The sequence below is a fragment of the Gracilinanus agilis genome, chromosome 2, assembly GCF_016433145.1.
Source record: "Gracilinanus agilis isolate LMUSP501 chromosome 2, AgileGrace, whole genome shotgun sequence".
NCBI classification, from domain to species: Eukaryota; Metazoa; Chordata; class Mammalia; order Didelphimorphia; family Didelphidae; genus Gracilinanus; species Gracilinanus agilis.
The window spans coordinates 638788594-638812431 of NC_058131.1; the positions used below are offsets into that span (position 1 = coordinate 638788594).

At 35.8% G+C, this 23838-nt stretch overlaps 1 protein-coding gene across 1 annotated transcript in view; it reads right to left on the reverse strand.

Annotated features, from left to right (window-relative positions):
- Positions 1-23838, reverse strand: part of CHST15 (carbohydrate sulfotransferase 15) — a 51625-nt gene that overhangs the window by 18094 nt on the left and 9693 nt on the right. Inside the window, exon 4 of the mRNA XM_044665667.1 lies at positions 17553-17709. Within this exon, the coding sequence (XP_044521602.1) occupies positions 17553-17709 (157 nt within the window). The remainder of the gene's footprint in view (positions 1-17552; positions 17710-23838) is intronic.

Consider the following 23838-nt stretch of genomic DNA (forward strand, 5'->3'; position numbering starts at 1 on the left):
ACACAAGATATATAAGGAATTAACATAAATATATATGCTTATGAATCATTCCTCAATGGATGATGGCCAAAGGAGATGAACAAATAGTTGTTGAAAGAAATGAAAGCTTTTAACAACAATTCAAAGATTGCTCCAAAATATGAATACTAGAATAATGAAAATAAAAGAATGCCCATACTGGGAAGTTCTAATTCATACTCTGTAATTTGTCATAGATAATAAAAGTTAAGTTAGTGTCAGAAGGGATATGAGAAAATAGGCATATACTAATAATACATTGTTGACAGAATTGGTGCAACCATTCTAAAAAGTAATTTAGGGAGCAGTTGGATGGCTCCGTGGTTTGAGAGCCAGGCCTAGATATGGGAGGTCTTCAGTTCAAATCTGGCCTCAGACTCTTCATAGCTTTGTGACCCTGGGAAAATCACTTAACTCCCATTGCCTAGCTCTTGCTATTCTTCTGCTTTGGAGCCAATAAACAGTATTGATTCCAAGACAGAACATAAAGGTTTAAGAAAAAAAGTCATTTGGAATTATGCTAGAAATTCTGACTAAAATGTCCATAATCTTTTACACAAAGATCCCACTGTTGGACATATACTCCAAAGAGGCTAAAGGCTGAGAGATCCAATATCTACCAAGATATTTACTGTAGCTTTTTTCTGGTAGTAAGGGATTTAAAACAAACTAAATGCTTAAAATCTAAAAGTTGTACAGCATTATGAAGAAGAGAAAACAATCTGAAAATTCAAAGGCACATTGGAAAATATGAGCTAAATCAGAGAGAAGAAGAATCAGCAAAACTATGCACAATGACTTAAAAATAACAAAAACTAATCTAAACAGAAAGAATAAAAAATTGAACATTAAGCAATTATAATGAGCAAGGCTAGCCTCCAAGATTAGAAAGTGGCGGAGTGGATAGAGTGCCGGGCATGAGGTTAGAGAGATTCATCTTCATGAGTTCAGCTGTGTGATCCTGGGCAAGTTATCTAACTCTGTTCACTTAATTTAGTTTCCTCATCTGTAAAATGGGTTAGAGAAGGCAATGGCAAACCACTTCAGTATCTTTGCCAAAACAATTCCAAATGGGGTCAGAAAGACTTAGATGTGTCTGAACAACAACAAGAACAAAAGATAACTTCCTCCCTCATTGCAGAGGTAGGGGTTTATAAGTGTGGAAAATTACACGTTTTGTCAGACAAGTTAATGTGTTGGCTATTTTTACCAAATTGCTTTTTTTATGAACTTTGTCATTTTAGATCTTGGTTATAAGGGAAGGTTTGCTCGGCAAAACAGAGATAATATATTTGCAAATTAATGTGATCTAAAAATAAAAAGTCATCAACACCAAATAATAAAAACAATTCTGTTAAATGAATTAATTCTCCAAATCTCCAGGAATCTGCAAAGTACAATGGCTAAGTCATCTGTACAATGGATAAGTCATCTGTACATATTTAAATGATTATTCTAGCAATGACAGAGAAATGAATTATGTTCCATTCAGCTATGGCACAAAGCCTCTCTGGATTATCTCCATTATGTTACAGGAACCATACAGTAAGTACTCTTATCTAATAATGTTTGGAAAACCCCAGAATGAAGCTCCAATAGTTTATTCCAAGGTTTTTGGAAGGCAGGCAATTGGAAGGCAATCCTTTGTCTTATGGTTCTCAAAACAGGTCTAGTCATATTTAGATTTCATAGTGTCAATGAAAATGAGTAAACCTCTATAAATTATATAAAGATTTGTACTCAATGAGAAGTGTCAAACTTCACGACAACAAATTCCAAGGAACTCTCCAAAACTCTTACCTATATTAGAAGGCTGCTTAAAATACAAGGGGACACTGGATGGAGACTTGAACATTTTTTGCCATACTCATATTTTCCTTCTAAAGGTATTTGTTTTACAATGGCATATGATGACCAGAATTAAAAAAAAATCAAATATCTGCTCCTTCTTGTTAAAAATTTTGATTTGAATACAAAATAATTTTTCATTCATAATTTCAGTGAGCCTACTACCTCAAAGACCAAGACATGCCTTCTTAGGAAAAAAACCTGAAAATTTCAACTAATTCACACATAAGTCAAGCCCTCAGTCATCCCAGCATGAGATTATTCATTTTCATTTGTTAGGGGTGCAATAAAGTGAACTCATAGCTTTGACATTTCTGAGTCATCTTTACTGCTTTTCTTAGCTATACTAAGGCATTTCTCCTCTCCCCCACCCTGGAGATTGAGAATATTTTCTCTTAGATTCTTGGAGATCCTTTTATATACCCAAAGAATTCATTGTGGCCTTTAGAATCTCAGAGATTTTAAATAATCAGTGATTTATTCAAGAGGAGACCTGTGAAAGAAGGAAGAAAAGGGAGGGAATAAGCACTTATTAAATACCTATAATATTTTAGGCATTATGCCAAGTGCTTTGTGGTTGTTATCTCCTTTGTTTTTTATAATTTTAGTTCATTGCTGATATCAGCAATGAAATCTGAAATGAACCTAAGTCAATGCTGATTTTAGAATGATTACGGTTACACATAATTTTCTTTTTTATTCAAACGTCAAATTCTAATGAGGCTTTGCTTTGTTATTGTTCTGGTCAATTCCCTATTTTCCCTTTCTGTTTTTGGGACCTACATCATTTGGCCACTGCTAGAGTACCTGAGGAATTGGGAGGTGAATTCTCTGAGGGGTACCCAGAAGAAGGCAAAGAGAAATCATTTTTCCTTTGTGCTATAAAGAAGTCATTGCTCATATCTTATTTTATAGGAACTTGAGAAACAAGCTAAGTAAGAATGTCCTTGAAGAACACTGCTATAATTGTCCCCACCACCAGTCCCCAAGGATAATGGGAGTTGGCTATGATCTCAAATGGTTCAAGTCAAATTCTCTTCATTTTCTTACTCTCAAATCATCTTGAACAGATGGGTGATGACTGTTTCCAATGGCAATTCCAAACATGTCAAAATATATTCTATGCATTCTGTACTCCTGTTATTTTAGCAACCTTGTTGGTTGGTGGAACTGTGAATTGGCCCAACCATTCTGGAAAGTAATTTGGAATTATAAGAAAGTGCCAAAAATGTCTGTAACTTTTGACTCAGAGATTCCACTGTTAGGCACATACACCTCAAAGAGGTCAATGAATAAAAAGAGAAGCCCAAAAGACACTAAAATATTTGTAGTAGCACTTATGGTAGCAGAAAAGAATTGGAATCAAAGTAGATCAATTGAGGGAAGGCTAAAAAACAATTGTGGCACACAAATGTAATTGAATATTATTACTATGCTATAAAAATAATGAATATGATAAATACAGAGAAACATAGGAAGGTATGAACTGATGCAAAGTAAAGCAAAGACAACCAAGAAAGTTTATATGTGCAATAACCATGATAATATAAATGGGAAACAATAAGAAGCAAGGAAAATTGAAGGTTGTGAAATTATAATGATCAAATGACCCCAAAGAAGTGATATAAGGATATGTTTTCTTCTCTTCTCCACAGAAGAGGGATACTTTGGAATTAAAGGACTACAGATAGCATTTTTTTTAGTCTTACTGCTTAAAAAATTCTTTTTAAATAAAAGATGACTGAAGCAGGGCTACAATGGTAAATATAGGTTATATAAAAGAATGATAGCTACATTACAGATACTATCTTATTCTATTTGTAAATAAACCTGGGAAGTATCCCTATTTTACAGATGAGGAAGTTGAGATGGACAGAGGCTAAATGAAAACATAGCTTCCCCCGTCCCCCCTTCTTATTTTTTTATTTAGGGATCGGCAAAGGTCACATAGTAAGTGTCTGAGGCTGGATTTGAGCTAAGGACTTCCTTACCCTTGATTCCATACTCTATCTAATATATTATGCAACTTAGCTGCTCCATAAACAAGAGATATCAATAAAGTTGTTGTTGTTCATCCATCATTTTCAAAGAAGGCCATTGACATCATGGGGTGAAGACATCAGAGATGTCAATTAAAATGTACCAAAAGGATTTTACCTCTGAATATATCCTCAATACTGTTTAAAATATACTTTATTTCAAATATTGTTGATCCCTCCCACTACTGAAAGGCGATCCTTGTACCATTATTTCTGAGTTTGACATAACAGATATTTTACCATACTTTGGTGCTAATGAAAAAAGTTTCACATCATAAATCATGCTAGCATTTCCAGAACTTTATGATTATAATAACAGTAATTAACATTTATAAGAGGCTTATGGTGACAAAAGAGTTTATATAAACTATCAAAGATCATGGATTTCATAGGATTTAGAGCTGAAATGGATCTTAGAAAGATCTTCTAGTTGAAGTATTCCATTTTAGAGATGAGGAAAGTGAGTCAAAAATGATAAAGTAGTTTGTCCATGGTCACACAATTAAGCTAGGGAAGAAACACCAACAAGATCGTTTTCCAAGGAGAAATTAGAGAAAGGATAGAGTAACCAGTATAGAAGCATTTCAAGTTTTCTTCTAGACCTAAAACTTTCAAAGTAGCTAACTCATGTTCCAAGTTAAACTCTAGAGGATAAAAAAAAACCACAGACCCTAAGCTGTTGGAAATCCATCCAGCTGCAGCTTATTTAATCATATTTCCCAGAAAGAAAAAAATTTGACAAAATATAAATGCAATACATTGAGAATGCTTTAGAATGATTTAAAAAAGTATGTCTCCCCCTAACTCTGGGCCACAATATTTCTCCCCTTTTCTGAATGATTCTTAAAGCACTTATACTAATTATCATGTAATGTACTAGTTATTTCAGACAACTATACAATGTTGCCTTATTTTGTAGTTATTTTTGTGCAGTCATTTTCAATCATATCTAATTCTTTGTGACCCTATTCGAGGTTTTCTTAGTAAAGATACTGGAGTGGTTTGTAATTTTCTTTCCAGTATATTTTACAGATGAGGAAACTGAAGCAAAAAGGGTAAAGTGACTTGCTCAAGGTCACACAACTACTAAGTGTCTGAGACCAGATTTGAACTTCAAAAGACAAATCTTCCTAACTCCAGACCCAGCACACTATTCACTCAACCACCTAGCTACCCTCTGTAATTTTTTTACCTGAGGATATATTATTGATTTTTCAACAAGGACTTAAACTTCTCAAAGAAGGTTACAACAAAACTTGTCTCTACATTTTTGGATATTTCTTCCTCTTTTTGACCACACCTTTCAGTCCAGTTCTAAGAGCAGGTTAGTTTAATAAATATCTATTAATTTTCTTAAATGAAAGCTTAGTTTTTCCCCCCTGTTTGGTTATTTTATTTAGGGATTGGGAGCAGGATTACACCTGTGATAGTACAGGGAGTTAACAGATGAGGAAACTCCTTCTATCAAGGCAGGTCAGCAGAATTGCCTGAAACAGAGGTGTCAGATACATGACCCAGTACTTGTAACACTTCCAAATGTGGCCTGAACTAGATCAAAATGTGATTGGGAAAGACTTAACAAAATAAATAAAAACACAATAAAACGAGAGACAGAGAGAGAGAGAGAGAAAGAGAGAGAGAGAGAGAGAGAGAGAGAGAGAGAGAGAGAGAGAGACAGAGACAGAGACAGAGACAGAGAGACAGAGAGACAGAGAGAGACAGAGAGACAGAGACAGAGACAGAGACAGAGAGATTTGTATTTTAAAGCTCAATCAATATGCAGCCTGCATTGATTGTTATGTATGGATTAGTAGCCCTAATTTCTATTTGAGCTAGACACCAATGACCTTGGGAACTGAGGGTCCAAAGCCAGTATATATCAGTGGCAAAAACTGAACCTAGGTCTTGTTGTCTCTGGGTTCAAGATATCTAGTCACTTCTCAACAATGCCTCTCATACACTTCATACATATCCAAATGAAAAATAAATTGTCAGCTTCCTGACCTCTGGGAGAAGTTACTGCCAAATTAACCTCCAAAGCACCTTTATTTTCTCTTCTCCCAAATTCACAACCACAGTAGAATAAGGAGTCATGAAATGACAGATGCTGGCTACCCCCTAATTTTTAGGAAGTCTCTGAAATAATATTCAATGATATTTTGTAATATCTGGATGGCACTCAGAATGTTAGTTGGTCAGCAAATAATACTATTCAAATCAGAGCCTTAAGAAGCTTAAGAAAAGTCTGTATTGATGCCAAGGCATCACTTTCAGTAATTTCAAATGTGCAGATTTCTGGATAGTTTTGTTTACCCTAACAATAACAATGATTCACTGTGGCTTTCCCCACTGTAACCAGATTTCAGTATAATATACATAAATCTTAGGGAGTCTGGGAGAGAAGGCACAGAAAGCTAGATGCTGCTGACTTATCCTAGCAAATAATTTACATACATTGCTCCCTACCCAGAACTTAACAAGGGTCCCTGATAGCCTTGGACCAAATTTGGGGGAACAGCGTGTGTATACTGCAAGGTATGTGTCAGACATACATATGACTCTCCTTGTATTAGATGTACAAAAAGAAAGCCTATTACCAGGCAGCTTGAATCATTGTTTCTGGCAGCCAGGTCATTCTCCCTTTATTTTAGAGAAAAGGGGTCCCAGGGCAGGAGGGTGGAAGTTGGAGCACTCACCTTATAGAATGCAGTGGAAAAAGACCTGTATTTGGAGTTAGAACACCTAGATTAAAATCCTAACTCTGTGTTACTTTGAGCATGTCTGAACTCTCTGGTCTTTCGTTTTCTGGGTTACATGACCCTCTCGGGGCCTTTGTGACACTAAATCCCATTGTACTAAAGCATAGGAAATATGCATTTTCCAAAAACATAGATATGAATTAAGTTAAACATGAAGCTTTCCTATGTTGTCAAATGATAGGAGTGGTCTTTAGGCCATTTGATTAAAATATTTTTGTCCTCAGTCTTTTTACCTCCTTATTTATCTTATAACTGTGCCTTATAACTGGCTTTATTATGTATTATATAGTCCCTTGTGTCATAGAACCTTGTTGGCCTGATCTACTGACCTATGGATCATTTCTCAGGGAGTTTAGTACCTGGATCATTCACTGTCTCTCCAACACAACCCCTGGCTTTCTATTTGGGGAGTTTAATAAAAATGTTGGCATCTCCTCAAACACCCTGGCACTGTCATTGATCAGTTTGTACATACTATATAGCATGAGGAAGCATGTCTTAGATCTTCTCATCATCCGTAATAGTGCTGGCCCTATAATCTCTAAACCTGACATCTCTCACTCTTCTTTACTCTTCATAAATCTATTCATTCTTACCCAAAACCGATAGTCCAGTCTCTGACCCTACTTGTATGATCTCAGATAAATTATTTACATTCTCTGAGCCTGTTTTCTATATATAAAATGAGGGGGTTGGATGGGATGGCTTCTGAAGGTCCTTCCAGTTTTAGCTCTATGATGTTATGATTCTCCATGAATGTTCCTCTATCTCTTCTTCCCCTCTTAATCTATCACTCTGCTCTGTAATCACTTTTTACCTTTCATTCTTGTCCTTATGGTTAGTTAATTAAACTATATTTCCTTCTCCACCCTGAATTCCCTTTTCTCCTTGCCCTTTCAATATTATTATCCTCAAGCCCACCTCCTCCCTTATTGGATCACATAACACTACCATGCTAATTTAGTCTACAAGAAATTCATGTCATCTCATCTCAACTGGTTCCTCACTACTATACAGAAAAGCTTTTATTCTTCCTTGATTAACTTCCTATTTCATTCCTATCAGTAGCTGTTCCAAACTTTTTCTTGTCAGGCTCCAAATTCTTCTCCCATCTTCAAAAGCAGAAATCCTTGTCTCCTGTTTTAGTGAGAAAATTGAGACAATCCATCATGAGCTCTCTTATCTTTCCTCTTCCACATCTCAAATCAGTACTCTATCTTCACTGACTTTCAATTTTACTCTTGCCTCTGAAGTTGTTCTCATTTTCTCTCCTCTCAGATCTTTTGCTTCTTTTTCTAAGCTTGCAATTGTATTCAGCTCTATCTCATCACTAAAGTCTTCACTTGAGTCTGCCATTCTCACATCATAATCTAAAATTTCTCTTTCCTTTCTTTGCCACATCCTAAGAATGGCCTACACTGTTTCGGTTCCATTTTCTCACCATCCACTCAGAGCGCTTCTCAACCCCCTGAAACCTCATTTTCTAATTCCACTACCACCATTAAAACTGTCAAAATCTTTTAATTGCTAAATTCAATGGTCTTTCCTCAATCTACATTCTTTTCAACCCCTCCAAAGCTTTTGATATTACTGACAACCTACTTCCTCCCACCAACATTTTCTTTTTCTTTGATTTCATCTCTCTCCTCCATCTCCAGTGCTAGATTCATTGTCTACGTCCTTTCCCTTTAATGTGACTCTCTGCTAGGCATCTATCCTGGACCATCTTCTCTACTCTGCACACTTTCCCAGAGGGATCTTATTTGCTCCTATGGATTCAAATATTATCCCTAAGCAGATGACTCCCAAGTCAAAGTTAGTTTTCCACTTGAGGACCATGGTGTCCTGCATTACCACCTGCCTATTAGATATCTCATCCTGAAAGTACCATAAGTACTTCAAACTCAAAATATCCAAAATAGAACTCATTATCTACCCTTTCTCCTAATTAAATCTACTTTTCCCTCCAACCTTTTTCTATTTCTGTTGGTCTATTTCTCATTCTGCACGTGATCAGTTCCCAAGTAATGTCAATCCCAACTTCATAGCATCTCTTACATCTGCCTCCTTTCTATTCAAGCAACTACTACTCTGGTTCAGACCCATGTCACCTCTTTCCTGGACTACCACACAAGTCTGTTAATTGGCTTCCTAACTTTATTCTCCCTTTTCTTGAAACCCTTCCTTATCTTCTCTTTAGTTGCTAGAAAATTTTCCCAAAGATATAGCTATAACCATAAGTGCCTCTGTTAAAATCCTACTGTGGTTCCATTTCTCTTTTATCTAGCATTTAAAGTCCATGACTACAATCTGACCTGTATAGATTTCTAACTTTATTTCATGCCCTAATTCTTAAAAAAAAACTTCACATTCCTGTTAAATTATACTGCTAGATGTTTTGTGAACTTGATACTCTCTGTCCTCTTTTTCATATATGTACTCCCATACCCAGAGTGCACTCCCTTTTGTTCCATGCCTCTCATGACTCTTCTTTCAGGTCTCAAGTCAATTAACCCGCTTTTTCTATTGACCCTTTTCTGACTCTCCTCAGTTAGTGCTTTCTCCCCTTTCAAATTTCCTGGTGGTATCCTTAAAGTCATAGGCTATAAGAATGGAAGAGACCTTATCAGTTATCAAGTTCAGTCCCTTCATTTAACTCATTTGTGTCTATGTTTCATTCATTCCTTCGTTCCAGAACTGAAGCTCATTGAAGGCAAAGAGTTTTTTTTTTAATTTTTTTGTGTGTGGAGGGGTATCTCTAGTGCCTTATACAAAGCAGAAACCCAATAAATGCTTTTTAACTTGAACTGAATTGTCTGTATATTGTATTCCTCCTCTTAAAGTATTTTCAATTAAATTCAACAAACACTTGTTAAATTTTAGTAGACTATAAAATGGTAGAGGGCTGGATTTGTGCTCCATTCCTTATATATCATCTGGCCCCTAGCATAAGAAGCTACCTACAAGGGGCATAAATATTTATTGAACTAATGTCAGTTTTTTTAAAAAAAAAAACCCTCAGCCTAGTAACCTAGGTCCTAGTAATAATTCTAAGACAGAAGAGCAAGGTTAGGCATTTAAGGTTAAGTGACTTGCCCTGGATCATATAACTAGGAAGTAACTGTGATCAAATTTTAACCCAGGTCCTGCTGGCTCCAGGCTTGGCACTCCAACTACCATGTTACTTAGCTGTCTTGACATCATTCTTCTCCCTAAAACTTGACTGCTAACTAATTAACTGTTAGCTAATTCCCTTCACCTCTCAGCATGACAGTTTCTTCATCTCTTAACAAGAAGCTCCCTGCCATAACTTTGAATAAGTTGATTCATTATTAAATTCATTATTTGTTACATGCCTGCAATACACAAAAGCACTGTGTTAGGTATTAAGGCAAAAAGGCGGCAGAGGACCTCAAGGAGGTTACATTCTACATTAATAAGATTCACCATGTTATGTTGACAAAGAAATACCAAATGTGTACAAAGTAACAGCCCCAAATTTCAAGAGGTAGAAAGGAATCACAAGAAAGCCCTGATGTAGGAAGTGGCACCCAGATCATGCTCTGAAAAATAAGGACAAAAGGCATGCTGGTTGTCATACTTTTCTGACATGCCAACAAATAGTAAGTTTTCAGAGCATTTATTTTTCTCTCCTATCGATAAGTACACACTTTACAGTCAGCTAGTCCGTAATTGCCTTCAACAAGCATAATTATTAAATATTAGACCTATCCTTCTTGGCAGCCTTTTGATGTCTGAGCTACAAAAGAGTTTACTCGGAATCCCAAGTGTATCAAAGTTGCCCTATTCCATTTACAGAGTATGTTGATGACAAGAATAACAATAATACTTGGAAAAGTACAATTTTTGAATGCATAAAAAAATTACCAGTCGAATGGCAATGCTATATTGTAGCTGCTCCCTTCTGGGCCCTTTTATACTTTGGCTGCCAAACATTCTTGAAGGGGTAAGAGTCTGACACTATTGTGCCTTTTTATTCTTGTCACATTTTTTTCCTACTATCTATCCATGAAGTCCTTCTAGTTCCCTTCGGGGATCATTTAAAATTAATCCATCAGCATTCTTTTCATAGTCATGTAAATGTTTCACAGAGAGAATGATGCATGACTTGTTAAGTATCAGATTCATATTCTCTTCCTGAGAAGATGGTGGTGGCACTAAGGATAAATAATGAGCTTCCAGGTGCACACTGAAGATGAGCATTCTGAAGGTGGGTTTTCAATATGTGGATAGGGGGAAAAAAAATCAAGATTCCTTCCCTAAATAGTAAAATGACTCCAACAGTTAATTCTGAGGCACAAAATAAATGTCTTTCTTTTTATGCTGGCAGTTTCTCTCCACCTATATTAGATTCTGCTATCCTGGTTACACAGAAGAGAAAGTGGAAGTATACAGACATGCTGTATCCATTATCTAGCCATGCCTTGAGTATATTGGCAGGAGTAAAATTCTCAAGTGTCTGGAATGACAGTCTATTATTCGATGCCGAGTTAAGCTTCTCTTTTTCAAATATATCAAGGAGAAAGCCTCAACATATTGAGAAGATCCATAAAACTAGGCTTGCAGATAAGAACCTTAATTTTACCAGCCCATAGATTTACTGAAAAAAAATACAAAGATGGCAATAATCAGATATCCTTTGTGTTAAGTAATGTTGCCAATTAATCATTAGTAAGACATGTGGATTGAGCCATTTCTCTTAGGGCTCTGAAAGCCCATATGTATCATGTGTCATTATCAGTTCTAAAATGAAACTTGTTTTTGTAATGGTTAGTTAGGGTTACATAGGCAGCCTGTGGTCAATGACTGAACAAGCTGATCTTTACAGGAATCAAAGCTGAGATCTAGATTTTTTTCAATATTACATCTGAATTTCCAGAGCTTCCTGATCACAAAAGAAACCATAATTGCAAAGATGAGAACTGTATTCTTTCCCATATGCCTAACACAAACCATTCCAATCCCATATGAATGTGTGTCTTAGGACAACTTGTATTATTAAAGCAAAAGTCTCATTTGTATTTCACTTTCATAAAAGGATTGATTATTTAACTAGCTCAATGATGATTAAAATCATTTCCTATGATATAATGAAGAAAACAATGTAGATTATTTCTAGACTCGAAATTTTTTTAACCTAAAATATAATTCTGTATTTTAACTTGGCCTCCATAAGTCTCCATATTCCTGAAAATCATCAATCCTGAAACTAAATTCCTTTGGTGCTCATTTTCATGGTGGATATAAAGATCAGAAAAAGACGTATGCTGAAATTTAGACACTGGAAATTCCTTAACAGATGGTAGGTAGTATATGACTCTCCTCCAAATATCTCTTAAATGAAAAAAAAATAATGTAATTATGTTAGAAGGGTCAGCGAGTTACAAACATTTTTCATGTTTAATGGGGGTTGTAACCATCATCTTTGAATTAAAGGCACATTCATTTTATCACTTCTATTACAAATGAAGAGACATGAAGCTAAAGTGAGATTCTTCAATTTGAAAGTACTTTTCAATTTAAGAAACTAGCTAAAAGAAAGTATGTTCTATTTAAAAGTTAAGAGTTTTTTTTCTTTTAAGTTAAGCAATTTAGCACAGAAAAGCTTAGTTTTTGTTTTAAATTTTCACAATCTCCTACTTAAGAGGGGCTTTAGCCACAGACTCTAGTATTGACCCATTTTATTACATGAACAGTTCTGTATTTCTTCTGGAAAACCGATTGACTGTTTACCTGCTTCAGAAGTATAGTGATTATCCTAGTTAAAGCTTGTGGAGAAGTAAATGGCAAACTACTCCAGTATCTTTTCCAAGAAAACTCCATGGACAGTATTGGAATGCTGTGGCCACAGGGTCATGAAGAGTCAAATACAACTGAATGACTGAACAACAAGAAGTTAGAATTTGAAGGATTTCCTAGGTTTGGTTGAACTTGATTATTGGATGTGATGTTTTCAGCTTTTTTTTCCAGGGTCATTATATATATATATATATATAAAGGATAGATACAAATCTTATAGGGTGGCATATAAAATGAAAGGCCAGAAAGAGTCTGCTTCCAAGTCACTGGTAGAAGGAAGGGTCAAGAGTGTGCAGATACATGGATCCAAAGAAATCTTAGCCAAATAGAACTGCCTTTGAGTAGACCAAGATATCTTCTGCAAAAGAACAACTTCAGGCAACAAATAATGAATACTAATGGCCTGTTAACAGGATACACAAAGGAGAACTCTGATCCAGCCCACTTGAAATGTTTCCTTTACCCAGATGGACTTAGACTGACAATATTTATTATCTTGTCATCTAACTAGGACAGGAATGGAGCCAGCAATTTCAGTCAGGCCGTGAGCTATGTGTTCCAATAGGAGGAAATCCTTATTTCATAGTTCCATAACATTTTAATAAACAATGAAACATCTGGTAGTGGATTTAACACTCAAAGAAAGCATATACATAATACACACACACACACACACACACACACACACACACACACACACACACGAAATATGTGTGTAGGAGGTCTTGCTGTCAGATCCAGTGCACAGATGGAGCCCATATTGCTCCCTTGTTGCTACTGCAATTAAGCTCCAATTCAGGAAGGAGCACTATGGCAAGCCATAAAGAAAACAAATTCAAGATTCAAGAGGCTTGGGTTCAAATTCTACCTTAGACACTTATGAGCTTTGCAAACCTAGGAAAACTCTTCCACCACATTTGAAAAACAGAGGTGATAATACTCATGCTCCCTTAAAGTGACAAATACCAAAAATATTCATAGCTGTGCTTTTTGTGGTGGCAAAAAATTAAAAAATTAGGGGGTATCCATCAATTAGGGAATGGCTGAACAAGTTGTGGTATCTGTTGGTGATGGAATACTATTGTGTTAAAAGTAATAATGAATTGGAGGAATTCCATGTGAACTGGAAGGACCTCCAGGAATTGATGCAGAGTGAAAGGAGCAGAACCAGGAGAACCTTATACACAGAAACGGATATACTGTGGCACAATCAAATATAATGAACTTATCTACTAGCAGTAATGCAATGATTCAGGACAATTCTGAGGGACTTATGAGAAAGAACACTATCCATATCCAGAGAAAGAACTGTGGGAGTAGAAACACAGATGAAAAACAACTGCTTGATCATATGGTTCAATGGGGATATGATTGGGGATGTAGACTATAAATGATCACCCTAGTGTAAATATTAATAATATGGAAATAGGTCTTGATCAATGACACATGTAAAACCCAGGGGGTTTCTCGTTGGCTACTGGAAGGGGGTGAGGAGGGGAGAGAAAGAACATGAATTATGTAACCATGGAAAAATATTCTAAATTATTATTATTAAATAAATAAACTTAAAGTGGCATGTATCCATGAACTTTTATTAATAGGTAGAGAATCAGGAAAGAGAAAAAAGAAAGCAAATTAATTCCTATAAGTGTGTGGGACCAGAAAACAAAAACACCTTTGCCTAATCTGGGGTTTTGCATGAAATAAAATAGGGGTGTTTGTGTGTATAATAAAATTAAACTGGAGTCATTTAAATTAAGTAGCCCATTTATAAAGAATTTTGACATTAGTAAAATCCATTTGAAAGTTAAAATTCACCCTGATTAGATATCTTCCCTTATCTCAGTAGCTTGGACTGGGCCAGCATAGATTGTAAGAGCAACTGACCTAGGTCTCTCTCTAAGTTGCTGAAGTTCAGTTAATGAAATGGATGTTATGATGAGGGAAATTAATGAGGGGCATCCTCAAGGATGTTGGGCTCTCTTTCTACATCCAAGAATTTGGGTACAAAGTTCCTCCCATTTCTTCTTGTCCAGATGCTTCCTTAATATTTAATTCTCCTATTCATTCTCATTCTCTCTCTCTCTCTCTCTCTCTCTCTCTCCCCAAATACTTCCTCCTCTTTACTTCTGTCTCTCTCTCCATTTCCCCCTCCTCCCTCTCTCCCTCCTCCTCTCCTCTCTTCTCTTTCTTTTTACTCTTTCTCTCCCTCATTCCCCCACTTCATTCTCCCTCTCCCTTTCTGTTGCCTTTCTCACTGTCTCTATCTCCCCTTGTCCCCATAATTTGAAACTGAGGAAGATTTTTTCCTTTCTTGTGAAGGCAAATTGGACAGATATCACTACAAGTTTAATAAGCAAAGAGAACACCACCGACATAATGTCTTAACCTTCTCAACCTCAGCTGCAAGTGGATCAGGGAGGAGGGAAGCAGGACAGCTGTGAAAATACCTCAGAAGTCAAGGCAAGGTCAGTCTGGTTGTTGTCTTTCCTTTCTATGCTACCAGTTATGTAATCATTCCTAAATGACAGCACTATTGATTTTTCGTAATGGCATATCATCTTAAGTGGGGTTAACATGTTTTGCCAAAGAAATGGGGCAAATACCTATCTTTGGACATCCATGAGCTATGAATGGTGCTAGAAAGAGTTTCCTACCCACTGTCCATTGAGCACAGTTAAAAGATGCATGAAGAACAAGGCTAACTAGGAAATTGGACCAGATGGTTTAATATTCCAAGGCCAAATGTCATACAAAAATGAACTATAATAAACACTACCTAGGTATGATTAGTGCTAGAATTAGAGTGAGAAAACACCATTTGACTCTCTGCTCTAGCTCTGTGTCCATGGGCTATCCATGTAATCTCTCTCTGAGCTTCAGGTTCTCCATCTGGAAAATAGGGATAATAACACCTCCAGTACCTGTCTTGTGTGGCTGTTAAGGTTCTAATGAGACAGCATTCTCAAATTGTTCAAATTGAATGGAGCACTTCCAGGCTTGCATAATGCTTTACATAACATGTCCAATCATTATCTATATTTCATAGATGAAATATTTCAAATGATTTGCTAGGGTATGAGGCAGAATTTGAATTCAGGTCTCTCTAACTCCAAATCACTTGGCCACACCATCTCCCAAACTACTATATAAATCATTGTTATTATTTAAGCTGCTTGAAGGCAAGGGCTCTATCGTTTTTGTCTTTGGAATCCTAGTGCTTGGGATAGTATTTGGAATGGAAGAGGTACTTAATAAATGTGTATTTTGTTGTCAAGGCAGCTATATAGGAAGAATACTAGACTTTAAATGTGAAAACAGTGAGTTTGAAATGTGTCTCAAATAACTTCCTAGATGTATGACCCTGCACAAGTCACGATTTTTCAGCCTTAGTTTCCTCATCTCAAGAATAGGGATAATAATGATTCTGAGGATAAAATGATACATGTAAACCACTCTGTCGACCTTAAAAAACAGTATATAAATGCTAACTAGCATGGTGTTAAATGGCACATAACCATTTTTAGGCCTCAGTTTTTCCATTTGTAATACAGAAAATACTATATAGTAATGTAATATAGAAAATACTAATGCCTAATAATGTAGGTATTTACATACTTAAGTACTCATACCAATGTATATAACCCAATAATTACATACTCTTTTGGAGGGAAAGGATGTCCAAAATTGTTATTTCATCAGTGTGAGGAACTCCACTATGGAAAATTCCTTTCCCAATGCAGTAAAAGTTGCTGGGTAATTTCTAGAGGCAATAAGTGGCATAGTACCCATAGAGTGTTGGACTTGGGTTCAGAAAGATCTGAGTTCTAATCTTTCTTTAGACACTTTAGCTGTGTGGCCCTGAGCATATAACTTAATCTCTTTGCCTCAGTTTCCTCATCTATAAAATGAGGGTAATAATAGGACCTATCTCCAAGGGTAGAGGATAAAATGAGGTTTGCTCTTCTAAAGCCTAAAAAGCATTATATAAATGATAGCCTGAGGCTCTGGGGAGTGGAAGTGATTTGTCAGTGGTCCCGCAATGAGTATCATTCCATTTGACAGAAAAGAAACAAAAACCAAAATAGGAGTTGAGCACCTCTGACTTCTCCCAGTTATCTTTTGTCATCAATCCACTAGTCCCAAGCAATGGTCCTATCTTGCCTTTCATTTTGCTTCTACCCCAATGTAACTAAGGAGAATGAATGATTCTTACTTTGTTTTCAAAATCCCTTCTGGACTGATTTTGCCTATAAATTTTAGCTCATGTGTTACCCATTCTCTGAACCTTTTGAAATCTGTTAACCCCAAACCCAGTCCTTGTGTCAGATTATTCCCAGCTTCTCTCTCTCTCTCTTTTTTATATATTCCAAGATAGGATGGCCACTTATGTACCTCCTGGGCAAGATTAAATACTTAATGCTCATAATATATCAGAAAAAAGGATTCATTAAAGAAAGTTCAAAGCAAACAGATCAGCTAACAGTATACAATGTTTGGAGAAGGATACTTTATCTTTCAGCTTTATCTGAACAAATTAGGCTACTCCAAATTCTTCCAGACATTTACTGAATACTGTACTAGACAAAGGGGGAGACACAAAGAAAAATAAAGGAAAAGAAAATTGTATCGTATTCTTTCCTCTTGGTGTCCCCTACCCCTATTTAGGACTTGAGGCAGTCAAGTAAATTAGTGGGAGAAAAGCAAGTCATTGGATTCTGAGAATTGTACAAATCTCCAAATTCTACTGGGAATTTCTTTCCTCTCTTATTCCAGTTATGTTGAATCAATCCAAATAGTACTCATGGAATTTCACCATTCCCCTATTTCAAATCATTTGGGACCTGAAATCAAAAAGAATAGTGGTGATGTATAAGAAAACAATTTTTAATTTGTTTAAACTAGGGCACAGTGAGGATGTCCCAAGAATAACATTTACATAAGAAATAACAATAACTCTGAAGTCAAATTCCAATACAAGAAAGACAGATTTGTTTGAGAAGAGATGTACTGTTCTTCCAGCCTAGCTTTCTTTTACCCTAAATATGAAAGGATATAAGTGACTAACCTTTCCACAGGATCCCTCAACATGACTATGAGCTTTGCATTTGGCTCAAAGGCGTGGATGAAGTCCTGGATCAGAAATGGAGGTTCTCCATCAGTACTATTATCATAGAAGTAAGTCCAAGCATTATTGTCCCACATGGTTGAAGCACTGGCCTCTCCTACAAATAGAAAACATTCCAAACAGATATTTTAATTTAATCTAAATTAATTATTTGGCTTAATTGTAACTTTATTGCATGGTTAAGCATGGAAATAGGTAAAGCAAAAACAAAAAGTCAATCTTTCACAAAATGAAGAAATGCTAATTTAATAAACATAGCATAGACTAAAATGGCTCTTTTGCCTCTATACTCAAAAGGACATTAACAGAAGAGTGGTGCAAGGAGGACAAAAGCATAGAGAAGAAGATCCACTCTAAATGCCTTTGTCTGAAACAACTAGCCTGTCCAAACACTGAGCATTTCTACGCCTCCAGGCTTCTCATTGTGAGGTTTACAAAAATAATTGCAACCACGCAGAATTCTCCATTTAGCCTGAACTAAATGATATACATAGCAATATAGTATTATGGGCAAATTGGGAAGCACACATTTTTTTCCCCTCGAAGAGTAGCAAGGATAATAGAAACAATTGTGTAGACAGCCTGTGTTAGGAAATGAAACAGAAGGCTGGCTTTTCTTTTTCTGGAACCTCAGCAGTTCACTCAGATCAAGCTGGGGATTTTGCTTGAATGATCCTGTTAACTGTGATTATGGAATTAGGCAAAATAGTCTAAGTGTCTGAAGAAAGATCATTGAACTCTATCTCTACTAATCTCTACTCTAGTCCTAGCATCACTACAAGCTAACTGGGTCATATTAAGCAAAGTGCTTCATCTCTCTGGGCCCCAGTTCTGTCAACATTAAAATCCCAAGATCATAAATTTAGAACTAGAATTGCTTGATAGAACATCTTCTCCAGAATTCTTATTTACCAATAAAGAGACTGAGGTCTAAGAGATGAAGTATCTTGTCCAAGTCTCATCAGTTTTCAAGGATTTAATTGCCATAAAAATTCAGACAATTCTTAAACCTATTTATTCTATTCTAACCTCTCTGTTGACCTCTAATCTAACCTTTCTAACTTATGCCTTTGGATATCTTAGTCTCAATATCGAAAAGACATCTTAAACTCAACATGTCCAAAAGAAAACTCATTAGCTTTCCTCCTAAATCTACCTTTCCTATTAAAATACTGAATAAAATCATCCTTTCAGTTTCCTAGTATCTCAGCCTAGGAGTCACCTTGGATTCCTCACAATCTCTCAACCTAGGCCTTCTCCCCCCAAACCCCTGCTATAGTTAATCTGCTTGCTGCCAAGTGCTGTTGATTTCTTTTTTGAAGCATCTATTGAATATGTCTCCTTCTGTCCTCTGACTCAGCCACCATTTTGGTATAGACACTGATCACATCACATTTGAATTATACAATAGCTTGCTGGTGGATCTGAGTGCCTCAAGTCTCCCCATTCTTGTCCATCCTCATTTGGGCACCAAAGGGGTTTTCTGAAAGAATAGGTCTGACCAGGTCAGTCCCATATTCAGTAAACTCCAGTGGCTCCCAATCACTTCCAGGATCAAATATAAAATGCTCTGCTGTTACTCAAAGTTCTTCATAGTCTAGCCCTCTCCTATCTTTCTGCCATCCCACAATCACTCTTATCAATCCCACCTATTGACTTCTCTGACTTTCTTTAAGTAAATTCCATCTAAAATTCCATATTTTACTGAAAGTCTTCCCCCAACCTCTCTTAATTTTAGTGCCTTAAATCTCTGCTGAAAATTTCCTATTTATCCTGTATGTAGCTTCCTTTGTATTTATTTTCATACTGTCTCCCCAATTATAAGCTACTTCAGGACAGGGACTAGCTTTTGTCTCTTTTTTACTTCCCACTGCTGAGCTCAGTGTGGCGTATAGTAATGGAGCTTAATAAATATTTATTAATTGATTTTATATTACAGAGACAGAATTTGAATTAACTTAGAACTCCAAATCTAGTACCCTTTCCATTGAACTACGTAAATGAGGATAATCTCTAAGAATCCAGTTCCCTAATTCTTTGACATTTCAAAAGTGAATTACAAATTTAAAAAATAAAGGTCAAAAGAAGTCCATCATTTTAGGATAATCTAGAATTCTTAAAAGAAGACATATCTCAAACTATCAAAGCTTTAGTTGTATGTCTGAGGGGCTTCATACATAGTTGTGTGACATGTCCTTCAAGCCATTTTTACAAGGGTAAATTTGGTTTAAAAACCTAACTTTTCCTAATGAGAGATCCTCTAATTGTAGCAATGCCAAAGAGGTATTGTGCCATTCTATATTAAGTTAGGTATATGATGATTGTCACATTTGATATTTTAGGGCTTATTAAGAAAACTTGATGTGGAATTAAAGGTCATAGGTTCAAATTTGGGATCAATGATTTTTCCCTGTATAACTTTAAACATCTAAATCATTAACCTGACTTATCCTTCACTTTCTTATTTTGCAAAATAAGGAGTTTGATAATGATTATTGTGGTTACTTTCTGGATAAGAATCTTATAATAATTACTCAAAAGGAATAGAAGAGGTTGCAAACAAAGTAGAGTAGAGGAACGGAGTAACATTATATGTTAAGAAGATGTAGTTATGTGCTCTAGGAACTTAAAGGAAGGGGTGGAATGAGGAAAAGTATCTAAATGGTCAATACAGGCAGAAATAGAATAAAATATTCTTGAAGTAGACTAGAAAAATACTTATACAGGATGGTTCTCTAGGAGGGGAGAGATATAGAAGAAATTCTGACAATATAAAAATATATAAAAATATTTTACAGTATCTAATAGAGATCCCTTGAAGAGGAAAAGGAAACAGAAAACTGAGAAATAGAATCAAAGGTATGCAAAGCCACATGGTATAGTAGTGATGGGGACCACAATTATCTGGATATCTGTTGGAGAACCCCTATGTCAAAAACGGTGAAGCTGATAATTTCTTGATCTATCTTAATGATCATTTTAACTTTCAAAATGTAGAGGAAATGGTGACTAATAAAGTTTGCAATGGATATAATTTTTAACAACAAGAAGAGAACAGGGTACTGGAATGGAAATGATAAGAATCTTACAAGGACAGGACCCATCATAGAATCTGTGATAGCAAAAGAGAGGAAAATTGAGAAAAAAAGGAAATTTAGACTTGATGGAAGGAAAATCTTCCTAAGAATTAAAGATATTAAAGAGTATATTAAGTTGCTTTTGGAGATAATGGATTGCCCTCTTACTAGAGGTTTTCTAATAATGACTGGATGGCCACTTATTAAGTATTTTGTAGAAAAGGTTCTTGTTCAAGTATAGGTGAAGGTTAACAATTTCTCAGGTTCCCTTCTGGATTTTAGATTCCTGGGATCCTATGAATTATCTGACCATAAGTATAATTATAGGAGTATCAAGAGAACATTTGAACTTTCAAAGAAATCCATCATGGCAGGAGTCCATTAAAATGCCTCAATATCTATCATATTTAATTCTTAAATATTTTTAATTTGTAAAAGGTCAAATTGGAGAGCCAAACTATTCTGTACAGTCCTCTACTGTTTTTTTTTAATACTTTCATCCCTAATCCCTAACTTCATGATTTGAATGTTTAATTCACTCAACTGGATAAGGGGAAGAGAATTAGGGATGCCTTGAGGCACCTGGTAATGAAGTCAGAGACCAATGTCAAATCATATTGATAATGTGGACAATTCAATACAACGGGCATTTATTAAGCATCCATCAGGTGTAGCTCACTGTCTTGTAAACAGGGGGAATAATATCTACATTCCTTACCTCTCATATTTGTAGTAAGAATTGAATGAGAAAAGCATGTAAAGTGCTTTTCAAATCCTGGTATGTTATGGAAATCCAGTTATTATTATTAGGGGAGATACTTTGTGTCTTGCCAAAATTAAATAATCTCACATGCTAAAGAACAATTTATATGTCCTGAGAAGAAATTATCAAGCTGTCACTCCCTTACCGATAGCATCTTACTGACCCAAACAATCCCAGGACAGGGCTCACTATTGACCTGATTTTTTTCCAGCTTTATTATGGAATTATCTGTAGAGCAGAGCTTTTGTGTGAGATAGCACTAATGAACTCATATCAGAACCACTGTGTGTACTAACCCTATTCTTGCAATATCCATTGGCCAGTCATATCTTTCCCAGTATTCTGAGAATGTGTGTAGATCAGCATTCTGGACACTAATTCAGGAGAGAAGCCTGTCCTGCCCCTTGTCTTCTCACCAAAACTATAGATCAGTGGTTCCCAAACTTTTTTGGCCTACTTCCCCCTTTCCAGAAAAAATATTCCTTAGCGCCCCCTATCACATACTATCACCTGCCCCCAAATGCACCTGTGTCCATCACTGCTCCCTGGATCACTACAGTCCCTACCAGGGGGCGGTGGAGCCCACTTTGGGAATCACTGCTATAGATCCTTGGTGGGAGACAGAGAATTTAATCATGTCTCTAAGGCAGGGGTAGAGAGCTGGTCAAGTTACTGTATAAAGGTGGAAGATAATGATAAAAACAGTTATCAAATCTTAACTGGGGAGATTTGTATCTTAAGAGTGGTTAAGGTGGAGAGGATGTGGAAAAATGGGGACACTAATACACTGTTGGTGGAACTGCAAACTGATTCAACCATCCTAGAGAACAATTTGGAATTACTCCCAGAGAGCTATACAACTGTATATACCATTAGACCCAGCAATACTATTACTAGATGTTTCCCAAGGAGATCAGGGGAAAAGGAAGAGAATCAATATGTTCCAAAATATTTGTAGCAGCTCTCTTTGTGGTGGAAAAGAACTGAAAACTGAAAGGATGTTCATCAACTGGAAAATGGCTATAAAAGTTGTGGTACGTGAATGTCATGGGATACTACTGTGTGGTAAGAAACTATGGGCAGATTAATTTTTTTAAAAACTTGGAAATTATTACATGAGATAATGAAGACAGAAATAAGTTGAATCAGGAGAACATTACATAAATCCATAAATTTAATATTTAAAGAATAACTTATGAATGTTAACCTCCAAAGAATGGAAACACCAAAGATTTTACATGAATACATATGTTTGGTAAACAATGCTTTTTAGGGTATGGGAAGGGACCAGGGGATGAGATACTTGGAAATAAATTCTATTGATAAAATTAATTTTAAAAAAGCATGACCAAAGTTCCATCTATCTCTAATAGAAAAATGAACTATCAACAAGGAGGCAAAATCTTCATATTTACCAAGTTTGGTATGATGAGCTGAAATGAACTCTTTTCAGACAAGGAGAAGAAACTCACTTTAGTCTCTTCTTTTTCTCACAGATTTGGCATTTTTTAGGAGAAATTCAAGTGATTAAACATATGTCTGTCCCTTTGGAAATGATGGATATCATTAAACATCCATGTTTCAAATGATTGCATTTAATCTTAATCACTAACATATTCATTTTGTTTAATGATCATATTACTAGAGGATGAGCAAAATATACCAATATTTCATATGGATTTAAACAAATAGCTTGTCATTAAACTTTCCTCTTTCACAAAAGAATAAATGCATACTTCAAGATGTATACAATAAAGCTAAAACTTATTTCTCAAAATATTCATCTAAACTCATCAGAAAGATGATCATCCATAAATCAATCATGATTAAAAATATTTATGATTTATAAACAGATTTCAACCCCAGAAGATGCATTAGCTCAGTATTTATTCTACAGAAACCTGAGTATATGGGAGAATGTATTCACACAAGTCTAGCATTTTCAAAAGAAAAATATTTCATGAATGGTTTTCTTTAAAAAAATTTTGCTGATTGGGTTTCTGAGTTTTCTTTAAAAGCCAGTAGAAACCAAAGAGATCTGAAAACCATAAAAACAAGTCAAATACAAACAATTCTGTTTAAGCAAATCCACAAATAACCCAATTTAAAAATATATATGAGAATAATTAGTAAGGGCACCTGGACAGGAAAACCAAAAACTAATTGGAAATTAAATAATATGATTCTTCAAAACCAATTTGTCAAAGAAGGAATCATAGAAACAATCAACAATTTCATTGAAGAAAATGACAATGATGAGACATCCTACCAAACTCTGTGGGATGTGGCCAAGGCAGTACTAAGGGGGAAATTTATATCCTTGAGTGCATATATTAACAAATTAAGGAGGGCAGAGATCAATGAATTGGGCATGCAACTCAAAAAT